At 46.5% G+C, this 18113-nt stretch overlaps 1 protein-coding gene across 4 annotated transcripts in view; it reads left to right on the top strand.

Annotated features, from left to right (window-relative positions):
* Kua (Plasmanylethanolamine desaturase Kua) overlaps positions 1-18113 on the top strand; it is a 123685-nt gene that overhangs the window by 60000 nt on the left and 45572 nt on the right. For 2 of the 4 annotated variants that reach the window (XM_070527733.1, XM_070527750.1), the window contains exon 2: positions 5284-5403. In XM_070527733.1, the coding sequence (XP_070383834.1) occupies positions 5284-5403 (120 nt within the window). Of the gene's footprint in view, positions 1-5283; positions 5404-12101; positions 12669-18113 lie in introns of those variants that run through there. The other 2 variants (XM_070527741.1, XM_070527758.1) reach the window with 2 other exon arrangements.

Consider the following 18113-nt stretch of genomic DNA (forward strand, 5'->3'; position numbering starts at 1 on the left):
TAAAAGGAAGCAGCGCTATCGCGCAGTTTGGGCGCTTGGTAATCTGCGCGCGCGGGGTTTTATGCCGCGTACAGATTCCCAGAGTTGTGGCGTCTGTGCTTGTACTTCGGAGACCGTACAAGGCCACACACAGCACCGGACTATATAGGACGACGCTGCGCGCTTTGCAAAGAAGTTGTTCTTCGGAACGCGGCGTTCACTGACTGCTGTGCTTTAAGCGTGCTGCTGTCGCAGTAAATGGGTTCGCGTTGGGGCAATCGTTGGGGTCCGCTGATTCAATTTTTTTCATTCACTAATTGTGCTCTTTCAAAGCAAAGGATCTCTCTGTGCCGGAAAGAGGCACGGTCAGCGTCTAATGCCCGCGTTCGCGTCGCACTTGGCGGAAGTTCACCTCTGTATGCGCACGCGTTGTAGACGCGCACGGGTCGTCGTCCCCTCTACTTCGACACCATGTACAGCTTACCGTGAACTTCTTCGTGTACTTGTACGTCGAATTGCGAGAAATGTTTGTTCATTCTGGGGTTGCTGTTTTTTTGTGGGAGCAGTGTTGCTCCGAGTGCAGTTATTGCGCTACTTGCACAACCATATAGCGCCGCAGTACTCTTATCCTTATACTGGACAGCGTTGTTTCTACACCGGCCTCCCGCGTACGGCGCTATCGTTGCTGGCCTTCAAAACATCGCAGTGATATACTCACGGAGTTGGAAGGTGGAGCCGCCACCAAGAATTCATCGTTATAACGTCGTTTTCTGGAATATGCATGACCTACTTTCGATTGATGTACCCCATTCGTAATCTTAGAAGTGTTGAAGGGACAGTAAAGACGAATATAAAGTATTGTTTCTAATGCGAAGCATTCTTGACGAGTTCAACGCAGTTTTATGTAACGGGTACCTGACCGTTTACGTCCATGGGCCGATCCCGAATATATAGTGCAGGCTTAAAATGTGGGCCATTCCCGTGGGTGTATGCCAGTTATATGGACCGCTCTTCGATGAACCTCCTTGACACCAACTTGGGTCACTGGGTATCACAACAACAACAAACGCTCTTAAAAATTTTTACACCCTTTGGGTCGTATCTTGTCCCACTACGATAATTGTCATTTGTCTTGCCCGCATTTCCTTTCTTTAACGCTGCGAGCCCGGTACTTCCAAGCCACGGACGGCTTGCGCGTTATCAACGTGACAGCATTCTCGACAGGAAAGTAGCGAGCGCTGAGTTTTCAAGGAAGGAAACGCAAGCAAGGCTGATTGCGATTATTGTTCTGGGACAAATATACACCCCGAAAGGTGCAACTGTCTTAAAAGTGTATACTTCTTTTCTAATGCACGAGAACTTGACTGCTTATTTTTTTATACGTGCGCTTTAGAGGTGGCGATGCCATGCAGCTGAAGATCCCCCTGGCGTCGTGGATTTTGACACTGTCTACTGCGGGCTATATATAACTGTTTATAAATTATAAATGATTACATCGCGCTTGAAAGAGTAGCTCCTCAAGGTGAAAACTGTACGTAAGATTTTTTTTTTTCAATTCAACTCAGTTTGTTTTTCATGGATAATAATTTGTACAAGGGAACTGTTGGGCCTCTAGCCAAAGGCTAGTGTAGGCCCATAGTCATACATGTATAGCAGCTACAATGTCATGCGCATATATAGTTTTTAATGATACAACCTAATACGGTTAGGTAGATGCATACAATTAAAACCATTAAAAAAGAAAAGCAGTGCATATCAATCACTGGTAATAAAACAGAACTGTCAGGAGAATACATGCACATACAAAAAAAAAGAAATAGCATATTATACGTAGAAGTTACATATCTGCAAGGGTCTGTGCTGAAGTGTTTAGGCTTTCTGAATAGATCCATGAGGAATAATCTTGCACAGTATGAAACAAGTGGAGAACCAGACCGACGGAAAATCACGTGCTTTTTGATAGGTATAGCTTTTTAACAGCGGAATTGCGCGAAAATATTAAGAAACATGTGACGCCACATTGATGTCATGGGCGCCGTTGTTTGGGCTCGAAATTCAAAAACAAAAGATTGGCCTTCAATTCTTTGTTTGTTTTCTTTCCAGTGACCCTTTCGTCTGCCAAAGTATCGCAAACGGAATTTTGAAATAATCATTCCGCCGCAAGATATACTAGCTCATCGGCGTCCCTCTACCTGCCAGCGTCGTTTGACATTTACTCGTGGTGCCCCTTTGAAGGAGCCTGCGCCCTTTCTTTCACCGTTCATTAAAAGCACTGTCCAGACCGTGCGTGCGACCTGGGCGCGGCCGGCGCCCCCGCGATCGGCGCGCGCGGCTGTGTCCGGGCGCCGGAGCGTGTCGCCGTGTGCGCCGTTCCGCGAAGGCTGTGCGCTCGCGCCCCGCTGCCGAGGCGCGCACTGCCGCGCGCCTCGTTCGGTTAGTTCGGTTTTCGGTACACTGCGTCGTAATGCAACTCTCGCTGCACATCGCCCTCCTCGCACCCCCGCCTATTTGTTTGCTGTTCGCGTTTCTTTCTTTTTCTTCCTTCTTTCCCACCGTGGCACACTGCGAAGCTTTCGCCGTCATCGTGTTGTGATCATGTTCAGCTCGGCTGAAGTCTTTCCTCGAAATTCGATCGCTGTTGATGTCTCGCGGGACTCGGTGTGAAAATAACAAGGCGCATGTCACGACTCGAAGGTGACCACTTAGGGGGAAAAAAAAAAGGACCGGTTTGGTTGGTATAAGAAAAGTTGCGAAGATGATGTAACAGTCCAGCCAAGGCCTCGACAGAGTTTGCGAGGGCCGCCGAAGGTTTGAAACCGACACTTGGATTCCTTGCTCATCAAGTGCGACTGAGCAGAGTGACAAACTAGGCCGATTTATAAAGGCGCCATAGATTAAATTTTGTGTTTTGTGTCTTTCAGTTGCCAGTGTTTGCGTCAAGAATTTGGGTCGCGAGAGGCAGACATAGCTGTAAAGCCGCCTTTACAGCGACTGTTGTGGGCGTCACGGGTAAACTTTGTCCAATGCAAAGGTTTAGCCTATCCCACGGTCGTCGAAAGTAAACCTTATGCGCAGCCTGTGGTCGAGAGGTGCCTCCCAGTCGTCCATGACAGGTCCAGAATTCAGCGGCAGATGCTCCTCCGTGGGAACGTGTATACATGCACTAGTGAACCACTTCGTCTCCTTGCCCTCTCATTTTTTCTCCTTGCTGTTAACTTACCCACTTTCGCCTTTCTCATATCTTACCGTATAGTGAAACCTGAAGGGTGATGGCAAGGTACAAAAATATGTTCCGATCTCTCATCTGTAAAAAGATGAGTTTGACCTTTTGTAATGCACCTTCTAAGTTGTGCGCGAGGAGGTTGGACGCCAGATGGCGTGACAATTTGGACCACTCATCTGAACGGCACACTGCATATGGACATGCTCGTCAGCAAGGGCTAAACATCCTTCATCGGTACACTGGACCACTCGGCTGGTAGAATTACCGCCAAAAAATCACAGAACATGAGCGCCTGCAACGACATAATCCGCAATAAACTAGACAGACGGCCTGAACATGAAGGTAAAGTCACATGCTTTCCCTAATGTCGGAACCATAACATTTCTTGGTCCCCAAATCCATGTCTAGTAACGTCAAACAGTGGGGAAAACACGCAGGCAAGTACGAGAGCATGCAGAGCCACATCCTCGGCCCCGACTCTGTAGCCATCGACATTCTATCAAGGCCAGTATTCAAACGAGCGATCGATCATAGTTTTAAAAAAAATTAAATTATGGGGTTTTTCGTGCCAAAACCACTTTCTGATTATGAGGCACGCCGTAGTGGAGGACTCCGGAAATTGCGACCACCTGGGGTTGTTTAACGTGCACCTAAATCTAAGTACACGGGTGTTTTCGCATTTCGCCCCCATCGAAATGCGGCCGCCGTGGCCGGGATTCGATCCCGCGACCTCGTGCTCAGCAGCAGCCCAACACCATAGCCACTGAGCAACCACCATAGCCACTGAGCAATCGATCATAGTGATTCCACCTTGCGCCGTCCTGGTTACGCCTGGTCTCTCCCTGCTTCAAACTGCTGCTGCGGCGCAACCGAATTGGGTGCGCTGTCACTGCATCGCTGAGACGGGAGCCACACCCGGTGGGCAGGTGGATGTCCACCACCTACTCGATGCCGGGACGGACCGCGATGTGCATTGTACAGGGAGTATACAGGCGGGTATATGGGCAACCGACCGATATACGTACCGGACCAGTTCAAGGGCCGCCCTGTTGAGTGCTCTTTTCTGATCCCCCTGTAGGCCTGCGGTAATTTCCATTAGAAATAAGTAACAACACTTAAATTACACGCATCATGTTCTCCCAGAGGACGTCCTCTGCGTCGCATACAGCAGCGTAGCATTACTTCAGTATCCGGGAGTATCGAATATTGCGGACATAAAATGATTTGCCGAGGGCGTTTTCGCCTCCTTAAATGCCAAGTCCCTTCTCTTTTGTGTCCAGCGTAAAGGTCACGTGTGACGAGCACGCCAATGCGAGCGCAGCGCGCGCTATCGTCGGGTGTTAGTGTCTCGATGCCAACGTGTCAGAAGCGTGGTATCGAGGCACCCTGGGGACAATAAAGTCACCTTGAGGAACAACAGCGTGCAGCGCCGCCGGTACTCTCAGGGGCGCCGTGTACACAGTCTTGTGGCTTCAGCCCTGCGGGGCGCTCTCAGAACGCGTTCGTTGTTGATTGCGCTGGTGTGCGATAAACGCCAAGTGCTGCATGAACGTGCGTGAACACTTTGGCTTCCATTGCTGCGCCTTTAGTTGTGCGCGCGTCACTAAGACAAAGGGAGTGGGCGTCTCTTGACAAGACATATTCATACATTAAATACCTTTTGTGTGGCCATTCTACTCCGCCGGCTGGGCTGCGGCTTCTGTAGGTTGAATATGGAAGGCACCGTATAGGCGCGTATACTCAGTCCTTTGGGAAGCCGTGTACCTGGTTGCCGTACGAAATCGAAAGACGCGCATCTAGGCCTCGTTGCATTTACCGATTTTTCTCTGAAACGCTTCGCCGGTCGCCTGGCGTAAAGTAAACTTACTGAGTGTTAGTCTGCAGGTGATTGCAGCGTATGCACGTGTACCGCATTGCGCGTGGTCAGTCGATGCCTGTGCACATTGTCGGATGCGGAACTTCGGTTGTTATAGCAATCACAATCGGCAGCCCGAACCGCGTCTGAATTGGCGTGTTTGCTTAGCACTGTCGGCCTTCTCGGCGCCTCTGTTTTGTAACCCCACGTGTGGTCTGCTTCGCAGGGAAGCGCACCCAGGAGACGGTGTGCATCGCCGTGTGCCTTACTCTGATGGGCTACAACCTGTTCCAGCTGCTGCTGTACTTCCAGGCGTCTCGCTGGAGCACCATCATCGCCGCCGCACGTGAGACCACTGCCCGCATGCACCCCGTCTATCTCGCCCGGGGTTACGATTTTAAAGGGACACTATAAATAGAAACACGAGATCAGTTTAAACTGATTAAGTATTTTTTTAAAGTCTCTGTTTTAATAGGTTGGTTAATATAAAAGAGAAAATGAAGGCCACTTATTTTATATTTCGCCCCGAAACCCCATGCAGAGCCGGTACGTCAGTGTGACGTCACGGATGCCAAAGTATTTTTAGGTTCATGGTGAAATTCGCAGCATGCACAATAGACCAGGACGCAGAGAAGGTGCACACGCGAGTGCTTACTCACAACTGTTTATTTTTGGAAAGAGACAGAACATAAAAGCGCCAGCTATCTGCACTGAGCATGTGCAAGACGAGTCATCGATTTTTGTATTAACAGTTCAAGCACTATTCAAGAATACAAATTCTTTGTCAGTGATAGCAACCGATGGCCGCCGATGCATTTTTCGCGACACCTTACTATACGGAACGCTTCTGTAATTTCAGATGTTAGTCTATTTTTATCTGAAAACAAAGTATCAGTCTCAGATATACCACATTCAGCCTTGGGCTCCTTTAGATCACGCTGTAGTCCTTTCTTGCTGATAAGCAATTAGTTATGGGCTCTAGCAAACACCGTCAAAATCCATGACTTAACGGCGAGCTGATGCGTTAGAGTTGCGGAATGGGAACTCCGGAGTTTGAACGATTGTGGAATCATTCCAACACCCGAAATGGAATGGAATGATGGCACCAGTAGGACGGGTGAAATGGGAGCCCGAGATTGCAGATTGGAGTTGGAATGGAATGGGCAGCAGGGCACATAGCCCCCGAGCGCTAAGTGTTGATTTTAAGTGAGACTGCAAAACCAGATAATTTGCCAATTAGACTAAACTAGACTTGGCCAATTTATTACATTTCTTATTTTTTACTCAATACCGGTTTTTTAATTATGTGTACCTATTGGTGACTGACTACCTTTGCGACGGTAATTGCAAACAACACGGCATATTGCAGATTCTACTCTTCTGAAGACCCGGAAACCTTTCTGCGTTATCCCGTTCAAAAACATTGAAAGATGGCAACTTTTAGTTACTTTTTTTTAGCGGCGCCGAGGTACTTTAAGCTTCTGGAAGTCAACCGCGCCTCATTTCCCTCTGCTCGCGCTGGTCGAAGAAAGGCGTCGCCGCTGGCGCAACATCGGCCGATATGGGAGCGTGCCTTCTTTATACGGCCTCGCTTATCGCGAGGGCACACAGAGGGCACCTGTGCGACGTCTCTCTCGAGCACTCCTAACATCTTGAGCCCTCTTTTCTGCAGTGCCTGTACCACCAGTACTGTAAGCATCATTTGCCGTTTCGGATTTGTGCGCGGATGATGCAATACATCCTTGACTTATAATATACATTATGCCTTTCTAAATAATTTATATGCAATGGTCTGAAAACTTCACTTTAATCAACCAAGGGAACAGGCAGGTTTCAGGAAGGGATACCCTACAATGAATCACATTACGAAAAGGCATTTGATTCAGTAGAGATACGAGCAGTCATAGAGGCATTAAGTAATCAAGGAGTACAGGACACTTACGTAAGTATCTTGGAAAATATGTACTGAGATTCCACAGCTACCTTAATTCTCCACAAGTAAGAAGATACCTATAAAGAAAGGCGTCAGACAAGGAGACACAATCTCTCCAATGCCATTCACTGCGTGCTTGGAAGTATTCAAGAAGTATTCATAACTTGGAAGGCTTAGGAGTGAGGATCAACGGCGAATATCTCAGCAACCTTCGATTTGCAGATGACATTGTCCTGTTCAGCAACACTGGGGACGAGTTGCAACACATGATTGAGGACCTTAACAGAAAGTGTGAGAGTGGGGTTGAAGATTAATATGCAGAAGACAAAGATAATCATGAATAGCCGGGCAAGGGAACAAGAGTTCAAGATCGCCAGTTAGCCTCTAGAGTCTGTGAATGAGTACGTTTACCTATAGGTCAATTAATCACAGGGAACCCTGACCATGAGAAGGAAACTCACAGAAGAATAAAAATGGGTTGGAGCGCATGCGGCAGACATCGTCAGCTCCTGACTGGAAGCTTACCATTATCATCGAAAAGAAAGGTGTACAATCCGTGCATTTTACCGGTGCTGACATAGGTGCAGAAACTTGGACACTGACAAAGAAGCTCGAAAACAAGTTAAGGACCGCGCAAAGAGCGATGGAACGAAGAATGTTAGGCATAACGTTAAGGAGATAGCCGATATTCTAATTGATATTAAGAGAAAAAAAATGGTGCTGGGCAGGTCATGTAATGCGAAGATTAGATAACCGTTGGACCATTAGGGCTACAGAATGAGTGCCAAGAGAAGGGAAGCGCAGCCGAGGATGGCAGAAGACTAGGTGGGGCGATAAAATTAGGAAATTCGCGGGCGCTATAGTTGGAATCGGTTGGCGCAGGACAGGGGTAATTGGAGATCGCAGAGAGAGGCCTTCGTCCTGCAGTGTACATAAAATGAGATTATTATTATTATTATTATTATTATTATTATTATTATTATTATTATTATTATTATTATTATTATTATTATTATTATTATTATTATTATTATTATTATTATTATTATTATTATTATTTGAAAACAAAGGTTGACAGTCACTTTAGCATACGCTAAAGAGGATGAAGGTGAAAGCCTGCGCTCTCACGAGGCATTCATTAAATGACTTGACATTCTCATTCGAGTGCGTTGTTCAGTAATACTTCGGTTGGGGCTAGTTTGTACATGGTATTTCGAAGGTGAAAAATTTAGCGCAAAACCCAGGACAACGTACAAAGAGACGAGACAGGCAGCGCCAGTGCTTGACTCGTCTCTTGTTTGTGCGTTTTCCTGGGTTTTGCTCAGAATTTTTCACCTTCAAAATGCGTTGTTACTTCCTATTACTCGTTTTCTCTATACTTGTTTTCTTTTTCGGTCGCCTAGGCATCGGCACTGGTTCTGCGCGGTTAATAGTGCGTTAGAACGCTCGTGGCAAGTCATTAAGACGAATACGCAGGTTCACTGAATGAAGTTTTTTAACACTTTAATCGATGAGGGTAACTACGTGGGCTTGTATATATGGCGCCTTCTACTTGTAGTTCAGGCAGAAAAATAGGGACACGAAAAGGCAACTTCGACAAACACACAGCGCTAATTTTCAAAAACAGATTTATTTCCACTTCTCGCAGGCGTACTTACACTCCTCAAAACGTCATAAGACACGTGTATACATTGCCCGCGACAAAGAACAAGAACGGGAAAACCACAAAAGACACTTCTGGGGTCACACTGATAATTTAGAAGGGTGTCAGTTCAACGCGAACAGAGATAATCGAGCGCTTTTATTCATAAATAAATTTATGGCTTACTGGCGCACGCGCTTGAATTTTGGTGCCATAACGCAGGACGGTCGTCGGATTTTTGGGCCCATGAGCCATCTGAGGCTTTCGCTTTAATACGTAAAGAAGTTAATAGGGCTTTCACGCATGTTGTATCGCTGACCTTGTTCTTTGAGATGGTTCCTGTTCTGTTCCATATATGTTTCTGTCTACTCATATTCTTTGTGTACTCATATCGCGTATGTTTTAGTGAAACAAAGTTACTAAAGTATAGGTGTTGTGTTGACCAGGCATTTGCTCTACCAAGAGTACGTACGCATGCGCCCTAGTGTACCTATGCAATTTTATATATATATATATATATATATATATATATATATATATAATGGCCAAGATCTCCGCCTGTGTCGACGGCAGAGAAGCAAGCATACGAGCAAGTTGCTATTTCGGCCAATATTTCTGCACAAGCGATGGCCGCGAAGTGACGTGAGCCTCGCTCACACTAGCGTTGGAATACGTTACATGTCTCCGAAAAGAGTTTTCACTCGTAGCTGATGCGCTATTTGCGCCGCACTGGACTCACCGAGGTGGACAAAAGGTATTTGTGTATGCCGGTCATAGGCCTATTGTCCGTAACTTGCCGATAAAGCCACGGCTGTTGTGGCGGGCAGGAATTGCTAGACAACACCGAACCATCTGCCATTTATGCTTCTTAAGTGCTGCGGCTTCAGGGATAATACGACAGTTTACAGAATGAGCTTGGTGTCGCTGGTGAACAGTTCGTCAAGCGTATTTAATTGCGCTTTGGCCTGAAGGGCGTGGATGGGAGTAATTTGTGGAAGGCCCGTAATTACACGCCTTGCTGCTCGAGTAATAGATTCCAATCGGTCTCACTCTGCGCATGTCATGTGGTGTAACAGGGCTTGGTATATCAATCTTGGCTATAACAGTGTACAGTCAACCGCTAAAGTTTACGGGACGCAGGATCTGCCAAGAAGCTGAATTCTCGCGAAGCGTGGTCACACAACCTCGAATTAAACGTTCCAGCATGTAGTATCCCTCGCCACCTACACAGTGATTCACAGAAATACAAAGTGCCATGCCTTAACAGTGCAGGAATTCACATGTGAAGGGGAAACCGCATCCCGTAAACTTTTGCTGTTGACTGTACATATGAGCAGGCGGGCGATGGTGGTTGTGGCACCACCTGACTTTTGAGAAACCCTGCGGATGAGGTGCAGCATTTGGGATGCCTTAATTCTGACGTGCTGTGCGAATCGAGGGGCCGGCGGCGCCAGAACTATAAAGGTCAAGGCCGGGGACTCGGAGTGAGCTGACGACTGGAATTCTGCTTCCGTGCAAGAAAAGGACGATATGGGTAGTGTTAAACGCACGGCGACCGCGCGCATTCGCAAAGGGAAGTAAAAAAAATTTAATTATGGGGTTTTACGCGCCAAAACCACTTTCTGATTATGAGGCACCCCGTAGTGGAGTACTCCGGAAATTTCGACCACCTGGGGTTCTTCAACGTGCACCTAAATCTAAGAACCACGGGTGTTTTCACATTTCGCCCCCATGGAAATGCGACCGCCGTGGCCGGGGCGACGGGAAGTAGAGCCGTCTCCTGAGGCGACAACATGAATCCTACAGAAGAACACAATTCAGCTGTAATTGTCAGAGCGAGCTGTAAACTTGTGGCTTGAATTTGGAGAGACTGGTGGACGGACCAGACTGTGATGTCATCCGCATAAATGAGTGCGGGCAGGTATGTCGCCCAAGCGCCATGCCAAGTGTAGGAGGCTAATGATGAAAAATATGGGGGCTAGCACTGACCCTTGCGGTACACCGCGACGTGGCCGAAAGGATCCCACATTGTGCTTGTGGATGCAGATGGCAAATTCACGAGATGCAAGAAAAATGTGAATAAACCTACATATTGTCACGTGGTAGTGACGGTTGAGGACACAGCAAGAAAACTGTGAATGGCGAAACTTTATTGGCCGAACCTGTGCCCAGAAAAACAGGCTACACTCAATGCTCAACGAAAACGGCGAACACAGTCGCCGATCGTCGAAAATCTGATGAACGAGTCAAGCGCGTCGGCTTTTATAGATCAGTCGCCGAACGTTCCAGAGTAATAGAATTTCTTTCTCTATGGTAATAGCTCGGGCCCGCGTGCTTTCCACAAAGTTCTACGCCATTTGTGTCGCGCATGCAATAAGATTACACAAGGTTCGGCGACAACAGACAGCGGATGGAAGCATCGATAGCATCCTAGAACTTCCGATGTAGACGCGTCCTGCGCTGAGCGATAACATTTCTTAGACGGTAAAACTGCTCACCCGTAAAAGAGAAACAAGTTAACGTGTCGATATATATATATATATATATATATGAAGGTTACCCCTTCACATGTGAATTCCTGCACTGTTAAGGCATGGCACTTTGTATTTCTGTGAATCACTGTGTAGGTGGCGAGGGATACTACATGCTGGAACGTTTAATTCGAGGTTGTGTGACCACGCTTCGCGAGAATTCAGCTTCTTGGCAGATCCTGCGTCCCGTAAACTTTAGCGGTTGACTGTACACTGTTATAGCCAAGATTGATATACCAAGCCCTGTTACACCACATGACATGCGCAGAGTGAGACCGATTGGAATCTATTACTCGAGCAGCAAGGCGTGTAATTACGGGCCTTCCACAAATTACTCCCATCCACGCCCTTCAGGCCAAAGCGCAATTAAATACGCTTGACGAACTGTTCACCAGCGACACCAAGCTCATTCTGTAAACTGTCGTATTATCCCTGAAGCCGCAGCACTTAAGAAGCATAAATGGCAGATGGTTCGGTGTTGTCTAGCAATTCCTGCCCGCCACAACAGCCGTGGCTTTATCGGCAAGTTACGGACAATAGGCCTATGACCGGCATACACAAATACCTTTTGTCCACCTCGGTGAGTCCAGTGCGGCGCAAATAGCGCATCAGCTACGAGTGAAAACTCTTTTCGGAGACATGTAACGTATTCCAACGCTAGTGTGAGCGAGGCTCACGTCACTTCGCGGCCATCGCTTGTGCAGAAATATTGGCCGAAATAGCAACTTGCTCGTATGCTTGCTTCTCTGCCGTCGACACAGGCGGAGATCTTGGCCATTTGAGACGCAATGTGCATTCTCTGTCCACTCCTTTTGCCGTCTAGTAGGCACATAGACATGATCACCGATTCCTCAGGTGCCATCCGCAGTCTGCGGCGTGTTCTGAATTCCGACGTTTTGGCGCAGGAGATTCAGGATACACTTGATTCTCCGTTACAGTACGTGTACAATGGATACGTCGCAATGCACATCCCACGCAAGCCTTAGTGGATGCAGCGAGCCATAACAAAACTTCTCGTCCACTTCAATTGACCCCCACCACTCCGGAGACAGGTCTCCTCACAGAAAAAGAAAATCTTGGGCGCACCACGCGAGCACTTCTCCCACCGTCTGGCACCTACCTTCCTGGCGGCCTAGCGCGCTGGGAAGAGGTTTTGCTGCGGAGGTTACGCCTCCGTGTCGCCCTTACCCATGCGGTAACCTGGTTGTGGTCGGCACAGTACCGTGCCTCCGTCAGCGATTCCTGCCTCTTCTGTCCCGCTCCTGTCTGCGAGGTGGACGCTAGGCGCTTCTTCTGCACTTGCCCTTCTCTGCACGCCCTCTGGCAGAAACAGCTGCTCCGATGTGGACGACCCCGAGGTCGGCCGCCGGATGCAGATAGTTGGATCTTGGGGCCCCATCACGGGACCCTGCTGGACTTCCTCCGGGAATCTGGCGTTTATCTGTACTTGTAAATAATTCTGTATGCCAAAAGGCACGCTGCTTCTTCTAGGGCTAATGCTAAAGTTTTCACCGTACAATAGGCAAATATATTTTTTGTCGAAACCGAAATTGAGAGATGGCAACTTTTTTCACTTCCTTTTCTTTCATATATATATATATATATATATATATATATATATATATATATATATATATATATATATATATATATATATATATATATATATATATATATATATATATATAGTGGGGGGGGGTGAATATGCATTACATTGCAGGCAAGAACGCGCTGCAAAGAGACAACAGGCCACGAAGCGCGTTCGTTCGTGTGTGAAAACTATAGCGCGTAACATTATTTATAACGTTAAGACCTCAATAATATTCTTTTCCTTAGTTTCTACGCGCGCAAAGAGGAACACGTTGTAAACAATTCTAGAGAAAGCGTTTCATTTACTGGAATGGAATGGGTCAGCTCAGCCATTCCACGAGTGGGACTCGCCATTCCGAGGAGTTAAAAAGAGTGGAATTAACGGACGGTCATCCTCCGCAAATGGAGTGGAATGTGAAGTTGTCAAGGTGGCGTCGCCCGTCTTTTCTTTCTTGCGCCTTAATTCTGGCTTACCGAACCTTTTCTGGCGGTAGGAGTGGCTCCTTTGGTATTGCAGAAGGGTAACATATACTAATAAAGGTGAAGTTTTGTTTCTCTTTAGCGCCTGTTTAAATTTCATGTCGATGTGCATATTGGGAGTGACATGTACGGCATGCGTAGTATAGCAGCCCTTAATTCATCGGGGACGAGAACTCCTGTGCGAGTAACACACTGTACCAATGAAGCACTATAAGACAGCAGCGGTGCAACATTTTAATTAAGAATACTTATTTTGCTTGCAAAGTGATATTAATATAACGGATACAAGCACGAAACAATCCAAATGTGAACTACGTGTCTTGCACTGTGTTGTTCTGTCATATGTAAAAGTTGTAGAAAAAAAAAAGGCAGTTGTCAGTTAAGTTTGGAAGGTAAACATGAAAATATTTGTTTAAAATCTTTCATAGAGGAAAAATAATGCAGCCGCGATCGCCAGGAACGTGAAAGTTCGGTTTATGAAAATACATTTGCAAGTTTTGATTTAAATGCCTGTAAAAGCGATAAATTGTTGCTGGCCACGCTCGGGCGGCCTTTGTTGCAGCCGCCGCATTCCACTACTTTGATTTCACCGCGTAAATTGTTTCCAAAACAAGGAACAGAAAGAGCTTGCGTAATTTTTTTTTTTCGGTATGTATTTTCGGTACGTGGTTCTCACGGAAAGCAGTGTTCCCGCCGCCAACGTAGTCGAGGCCACTTCGTACAGTCGTCGACAACTGTACCACACTCGGGCGCCTTTTGCAATCGCTTCTCCGTCATTGCGCTCGCGTCCTTTCGAGGAAGGCGCTTGTCAGCACGCCGGTGCCTGTTGCGCGCTCTCGGGTGGAAGGCACGTGTGTAATTGAACGAGCTATAGATTAACCGAACACGCAGCCGAAGAACCGGTTCTTCATTGCTCCAGCGTTCCTTTGTTTTTTTCCTTCCTTTGTTTTTCTTTTTATTGCTGGGAGCTATAGATATTTACTTCGACAAAATCAAGTTTTCTCGTTGTTTGCGTAGCAACTGCAGCTTTAGTAAATTTTAACTCTGAGCCGTGCGAACGTTGCGGCACTGTTATGAACTGGCTAATGTGAGCGAATTCCACGTGAATTCGAACGCGACATCTGCGACCATGACGAAATGCTATTATAGCGAAGCTGTTAAGGGGAACATCGCAGCCGATTTCTTCCTGCAGGGGGTGTGGTTCGTATCAAGTCAACAAAGCAACCTGCATCAGGGCTTTGAAACGTCATTATCAATTACTATGAGTTACCTTGCGAACACCTCCCACGAATAGACAATACCTTTCATGCACAGCCTTTTTCGCCAGTAATCTGTAGCTTTTGTTTCTCACGTCGTGTTTTGCCGGCTCCACGTTGGAGGTCAGCTGTGAGTTTGTACAGCTGCGGTGGTAAAGAGCAGCCTGCGCTGCAACATGCGTGCGAGCCCCGAAGCAGAACGCGCAGGCGGATGTCGGCGATGAATCATCACCGCGAACAACCGGGAAACAGAATCCTAATACTGCCCACGAAGGGCGTGAGAACTCGCTTATACAACTTCGATGTCTTTGATGTAGCAGTTGGTCAGATTGGCATGCGTCCGCGACGTTTTTTTTTTCTTTTTAATGCGTGTTGCCCACGTCGCTTTTCACACTTACAGCATTTTGCACAGACTCCCGAGTGGCAGGAGGCTGCCACGCAGATTAAAGGTCATTGCCTCCCTTCGACATTAGCCATGCGTCGAGCGCGTAATGGAAAACAGACCACGCTGAGTGAAAGTTCACTCGCTTGCGCGAATGCAAACGAGAAGACTCGTCGCGTGCAGTGATCAGACAGCTTTATTGTAGCTATTGCATGCTATTTATTAATGTTTTCAGACCGTATACCACACGCCTGTGTGTATTGCTCAATTTGGGGTAAACTTAAGCCACTCTCTAGCTCAAAGAAGAATAAAAAAACCTGTCATATGATAGGGTCGTCTCCTGCGTGTTGTCGTTAATGTGCAGCTGAATCGCGAAATTCATCGATTGCTTCAGCATGCACTTACGAAGCTTGCTGGTCACCTTGAAGAGAGAGAGAGAAGGAACGCCTGCGCGCGAAAAGATTGGCAACTCTGCGGTTATTGAATGACGAAGCCGAATGTGTGCGTGACACACATTTTAATGAGAGAGGAAGCAAGTGCTCCCGTCTCGCAGACGTCCGAACCAAGTTGTGGGAAAATTATTTTTACCCCAATGTACATATCGACGTGTATATAGTGAACACGTGGCAATACTCCGATTGTGAAGAGGCTGCGCGTGATGGGTTAAAAATTGTAGTGTTATTGTCTGTGGCGGAGAACGGCCGGAAAGATTTTACAGTGGCCGGCGGAAATGTAGTTCGCGAATTCGGTCTTCACACGGCTGACAAGCAGCGCAGCGCTAGTAAAGCAGTAAACACAATACGCTCTATATACTATAGTCACGACGCGAAGCTGTTTGCAAAAGTCTGGTTGCTGGGCTCATGCATGGCGCAAGCGAATGCCCAGAAGGACCTAAAAAGATTTACTGCAGTCATAACTGCGCCCCCCCCCCCTACAGTTCTTTTGCAAGCGTTTTACGTGAAGAGACAGAGCCCCGCCCGCCGTGCTTACATGATATACAACAAGAGGAATTTGAAAGTACAACTTCATACGCTACAAATTATACATGGGCTTTCACAGAACAGTGGAACGTTGATAAAAAGTTACAACGTAAAATGCCATTGAACAGTATGCATGCCGCATTTTCAACCCATACGGTTATATTAAAAAACTTACTTTATTGGGTAATAAAGGGAACTGCGTGACGTATAGCATCTGGCGTTCATGTTCAGTGCAGCAAAGAGGAATGCACCAAATTTATTTTATTAATAAGTTTACTCGTAAAAGTACAGTTTTTTTTAACTTGATGGTTAAAGAGCAATTATAGGGATAAGGAACGGGTATAATTTTATTTTTGGGGGATACGTGTATTCAGTTTGTCTTGAAGCGTTTAATAGTTCCCCTGATCAAGAGACAGCTATAGTAATTGAGAAATTATAAGAACTGCGTATTATATAGAATCTCTAAATATTTTCCTGACGGGTATGTTCAGATGTAAAACATTCACAAGGGTGTCCCATCGATTTTTTTTTTCTCTCTCTCCACGAAATCTGTGTCGTGATGGGCGGCCGTTTAGCGCACAAGCTGCAGGCGTGCTTCGCGAAGTCCAAACGCCGGAAACTCGAGTGTCGGAAGACCCCCGTTTCATTCTTGAGGCTCTTCTAAAGTACACTTCCAAGCATAACATCACGTGATCATTCGCGACTCGCTGTGCATACACATCCAAGCACAACATAGCATCACCAATGACAGCCGTAACTGTCGCCGCTCTCCGCTTCTCTCACGTGGTGTGGCGCGTGACATATGAAAGAGCAATCCCAGCAGTTTTTATATGACATAGCAAAGTCCCTCCGTCCATCCGATCTGAGCTTACTTTTTTCAGTGCATGCCTTGTTTAAGCGTGAAAAAATCTTAACTCAGACGAGGTAGCAAATGCGGCGTATGTGCAATTGCACGATGTTCGGCTTTGAGAAAGTCTTAAAAAGGAACGACATTTTCTATGCTTTAATCCATTTTGTACCCGAGTTACACAACTTTATTATTAGATGAAAACTACATTGCTAGCACTAACCTGCAGCACAAACAAGAAGCTTGCAAATTTAGCTTTTGATAAAAGGCTAAAATTTTTCCTTTTCTCTTGTAACTGCGAGATTCCCTCGTGGTTTTAAAGTGAATAGCTTTCTTCGGCTCTTTTGGCCGTTTTCGTGGTTGGCCGGTGGTCGGTCGATGGTCGGACTCGCGGCAAGGAAAACGTTCGTTCAGTCTCCCTCGTTCGCTCGCTTGTTCGTTCGGGCTATTCGCCTACATTGACAGTCATAGTCCATGGTTTCTGCACAGTGTTTATTTCTGTGCATACCTTGGTACATGCTAAACGCTCAACAAAGTGTGTTTAGTCCTTCTTTTTGGCACCTTCATCTTTAATTTTGGCAGCAAACTTTGAGAATTCGCGAAACGTCAAAAATTTGAGTTATCGCATGGGTATTAAAACAAAATCATCTCCAGTTTTTGTCTAATTTCCCCATGATTATCTCCCGTCATCGGTTTTCTTTTATATGCAGGAACGTATTGAATTATTTTGTCCCGAGTGCAGTAGAAAGCCATGAATAGTGACGTATAGGCTGCTATGTTCGGCGCCCCGCGTTTCTCAGCCACGGCCGGGTTAGAAGAGAATACGGGCGTCACTTCTGGGACCGCCAGAGCTGGGACCAGAGAGTGCATTGAGCGAGGAGTGTTCAGGATGCCTAAATGCCTTCGTCCTATGGCCACTCGCATCGAGGCACCCTATAGGAGCGTTAAGGCACAGAGACGTGAAGATGTCGGTAACAAAACATTGAAGTCGGCTACACAGAAGTGAAGAATTCGGCCATAGGATGTGTATACTGTACATTACTTCAATGCTAATCGCAATAACGTCGACATTCATCGTGAGGTGGATTCTGCATGCATATGCCGGATCCTCATTTTCTAATCTTTTGAAGAAAAAAAAAAGACATAAAACAAAGTAGGGAAATCGACGTGTAGTTGGACATATCGATCGCTTTAGTGACCGCCTTTATAGCACACCCACTTAGTTATTTGCATGATTTTTTTGGGACAGCTCATGCGAATAAAAGGTCATGCATGAAAAAAGAGCCTGTCGGTAATGCTACAACCTATTTTACCGGGGAAATCAGGATATAGTCGTTATTCCGTGCGTTGCGCAAAGGTTATTGACTGTGGAAAATATATTGTTCCAGCTTGATAAGTAATTTCGAGGCAAATGT

Source organism: Dermacentor albipictus, chromosome 1 (genome assembly GCF_038994185.2).
Source record: "Dermacentor albipictus isolate Rhodes 1998 colony chromosome 1, USDA_Dalb.pri_finalv2, whole genome shotgun sequence".
In the NCBI taxonomy this organism is placed as follows: Eukaryota; Metazoa; Arthropoda; class Arachnida; order Ixodida; family Ixodidae; genus Dermacentor; species Dermacentor albipictus.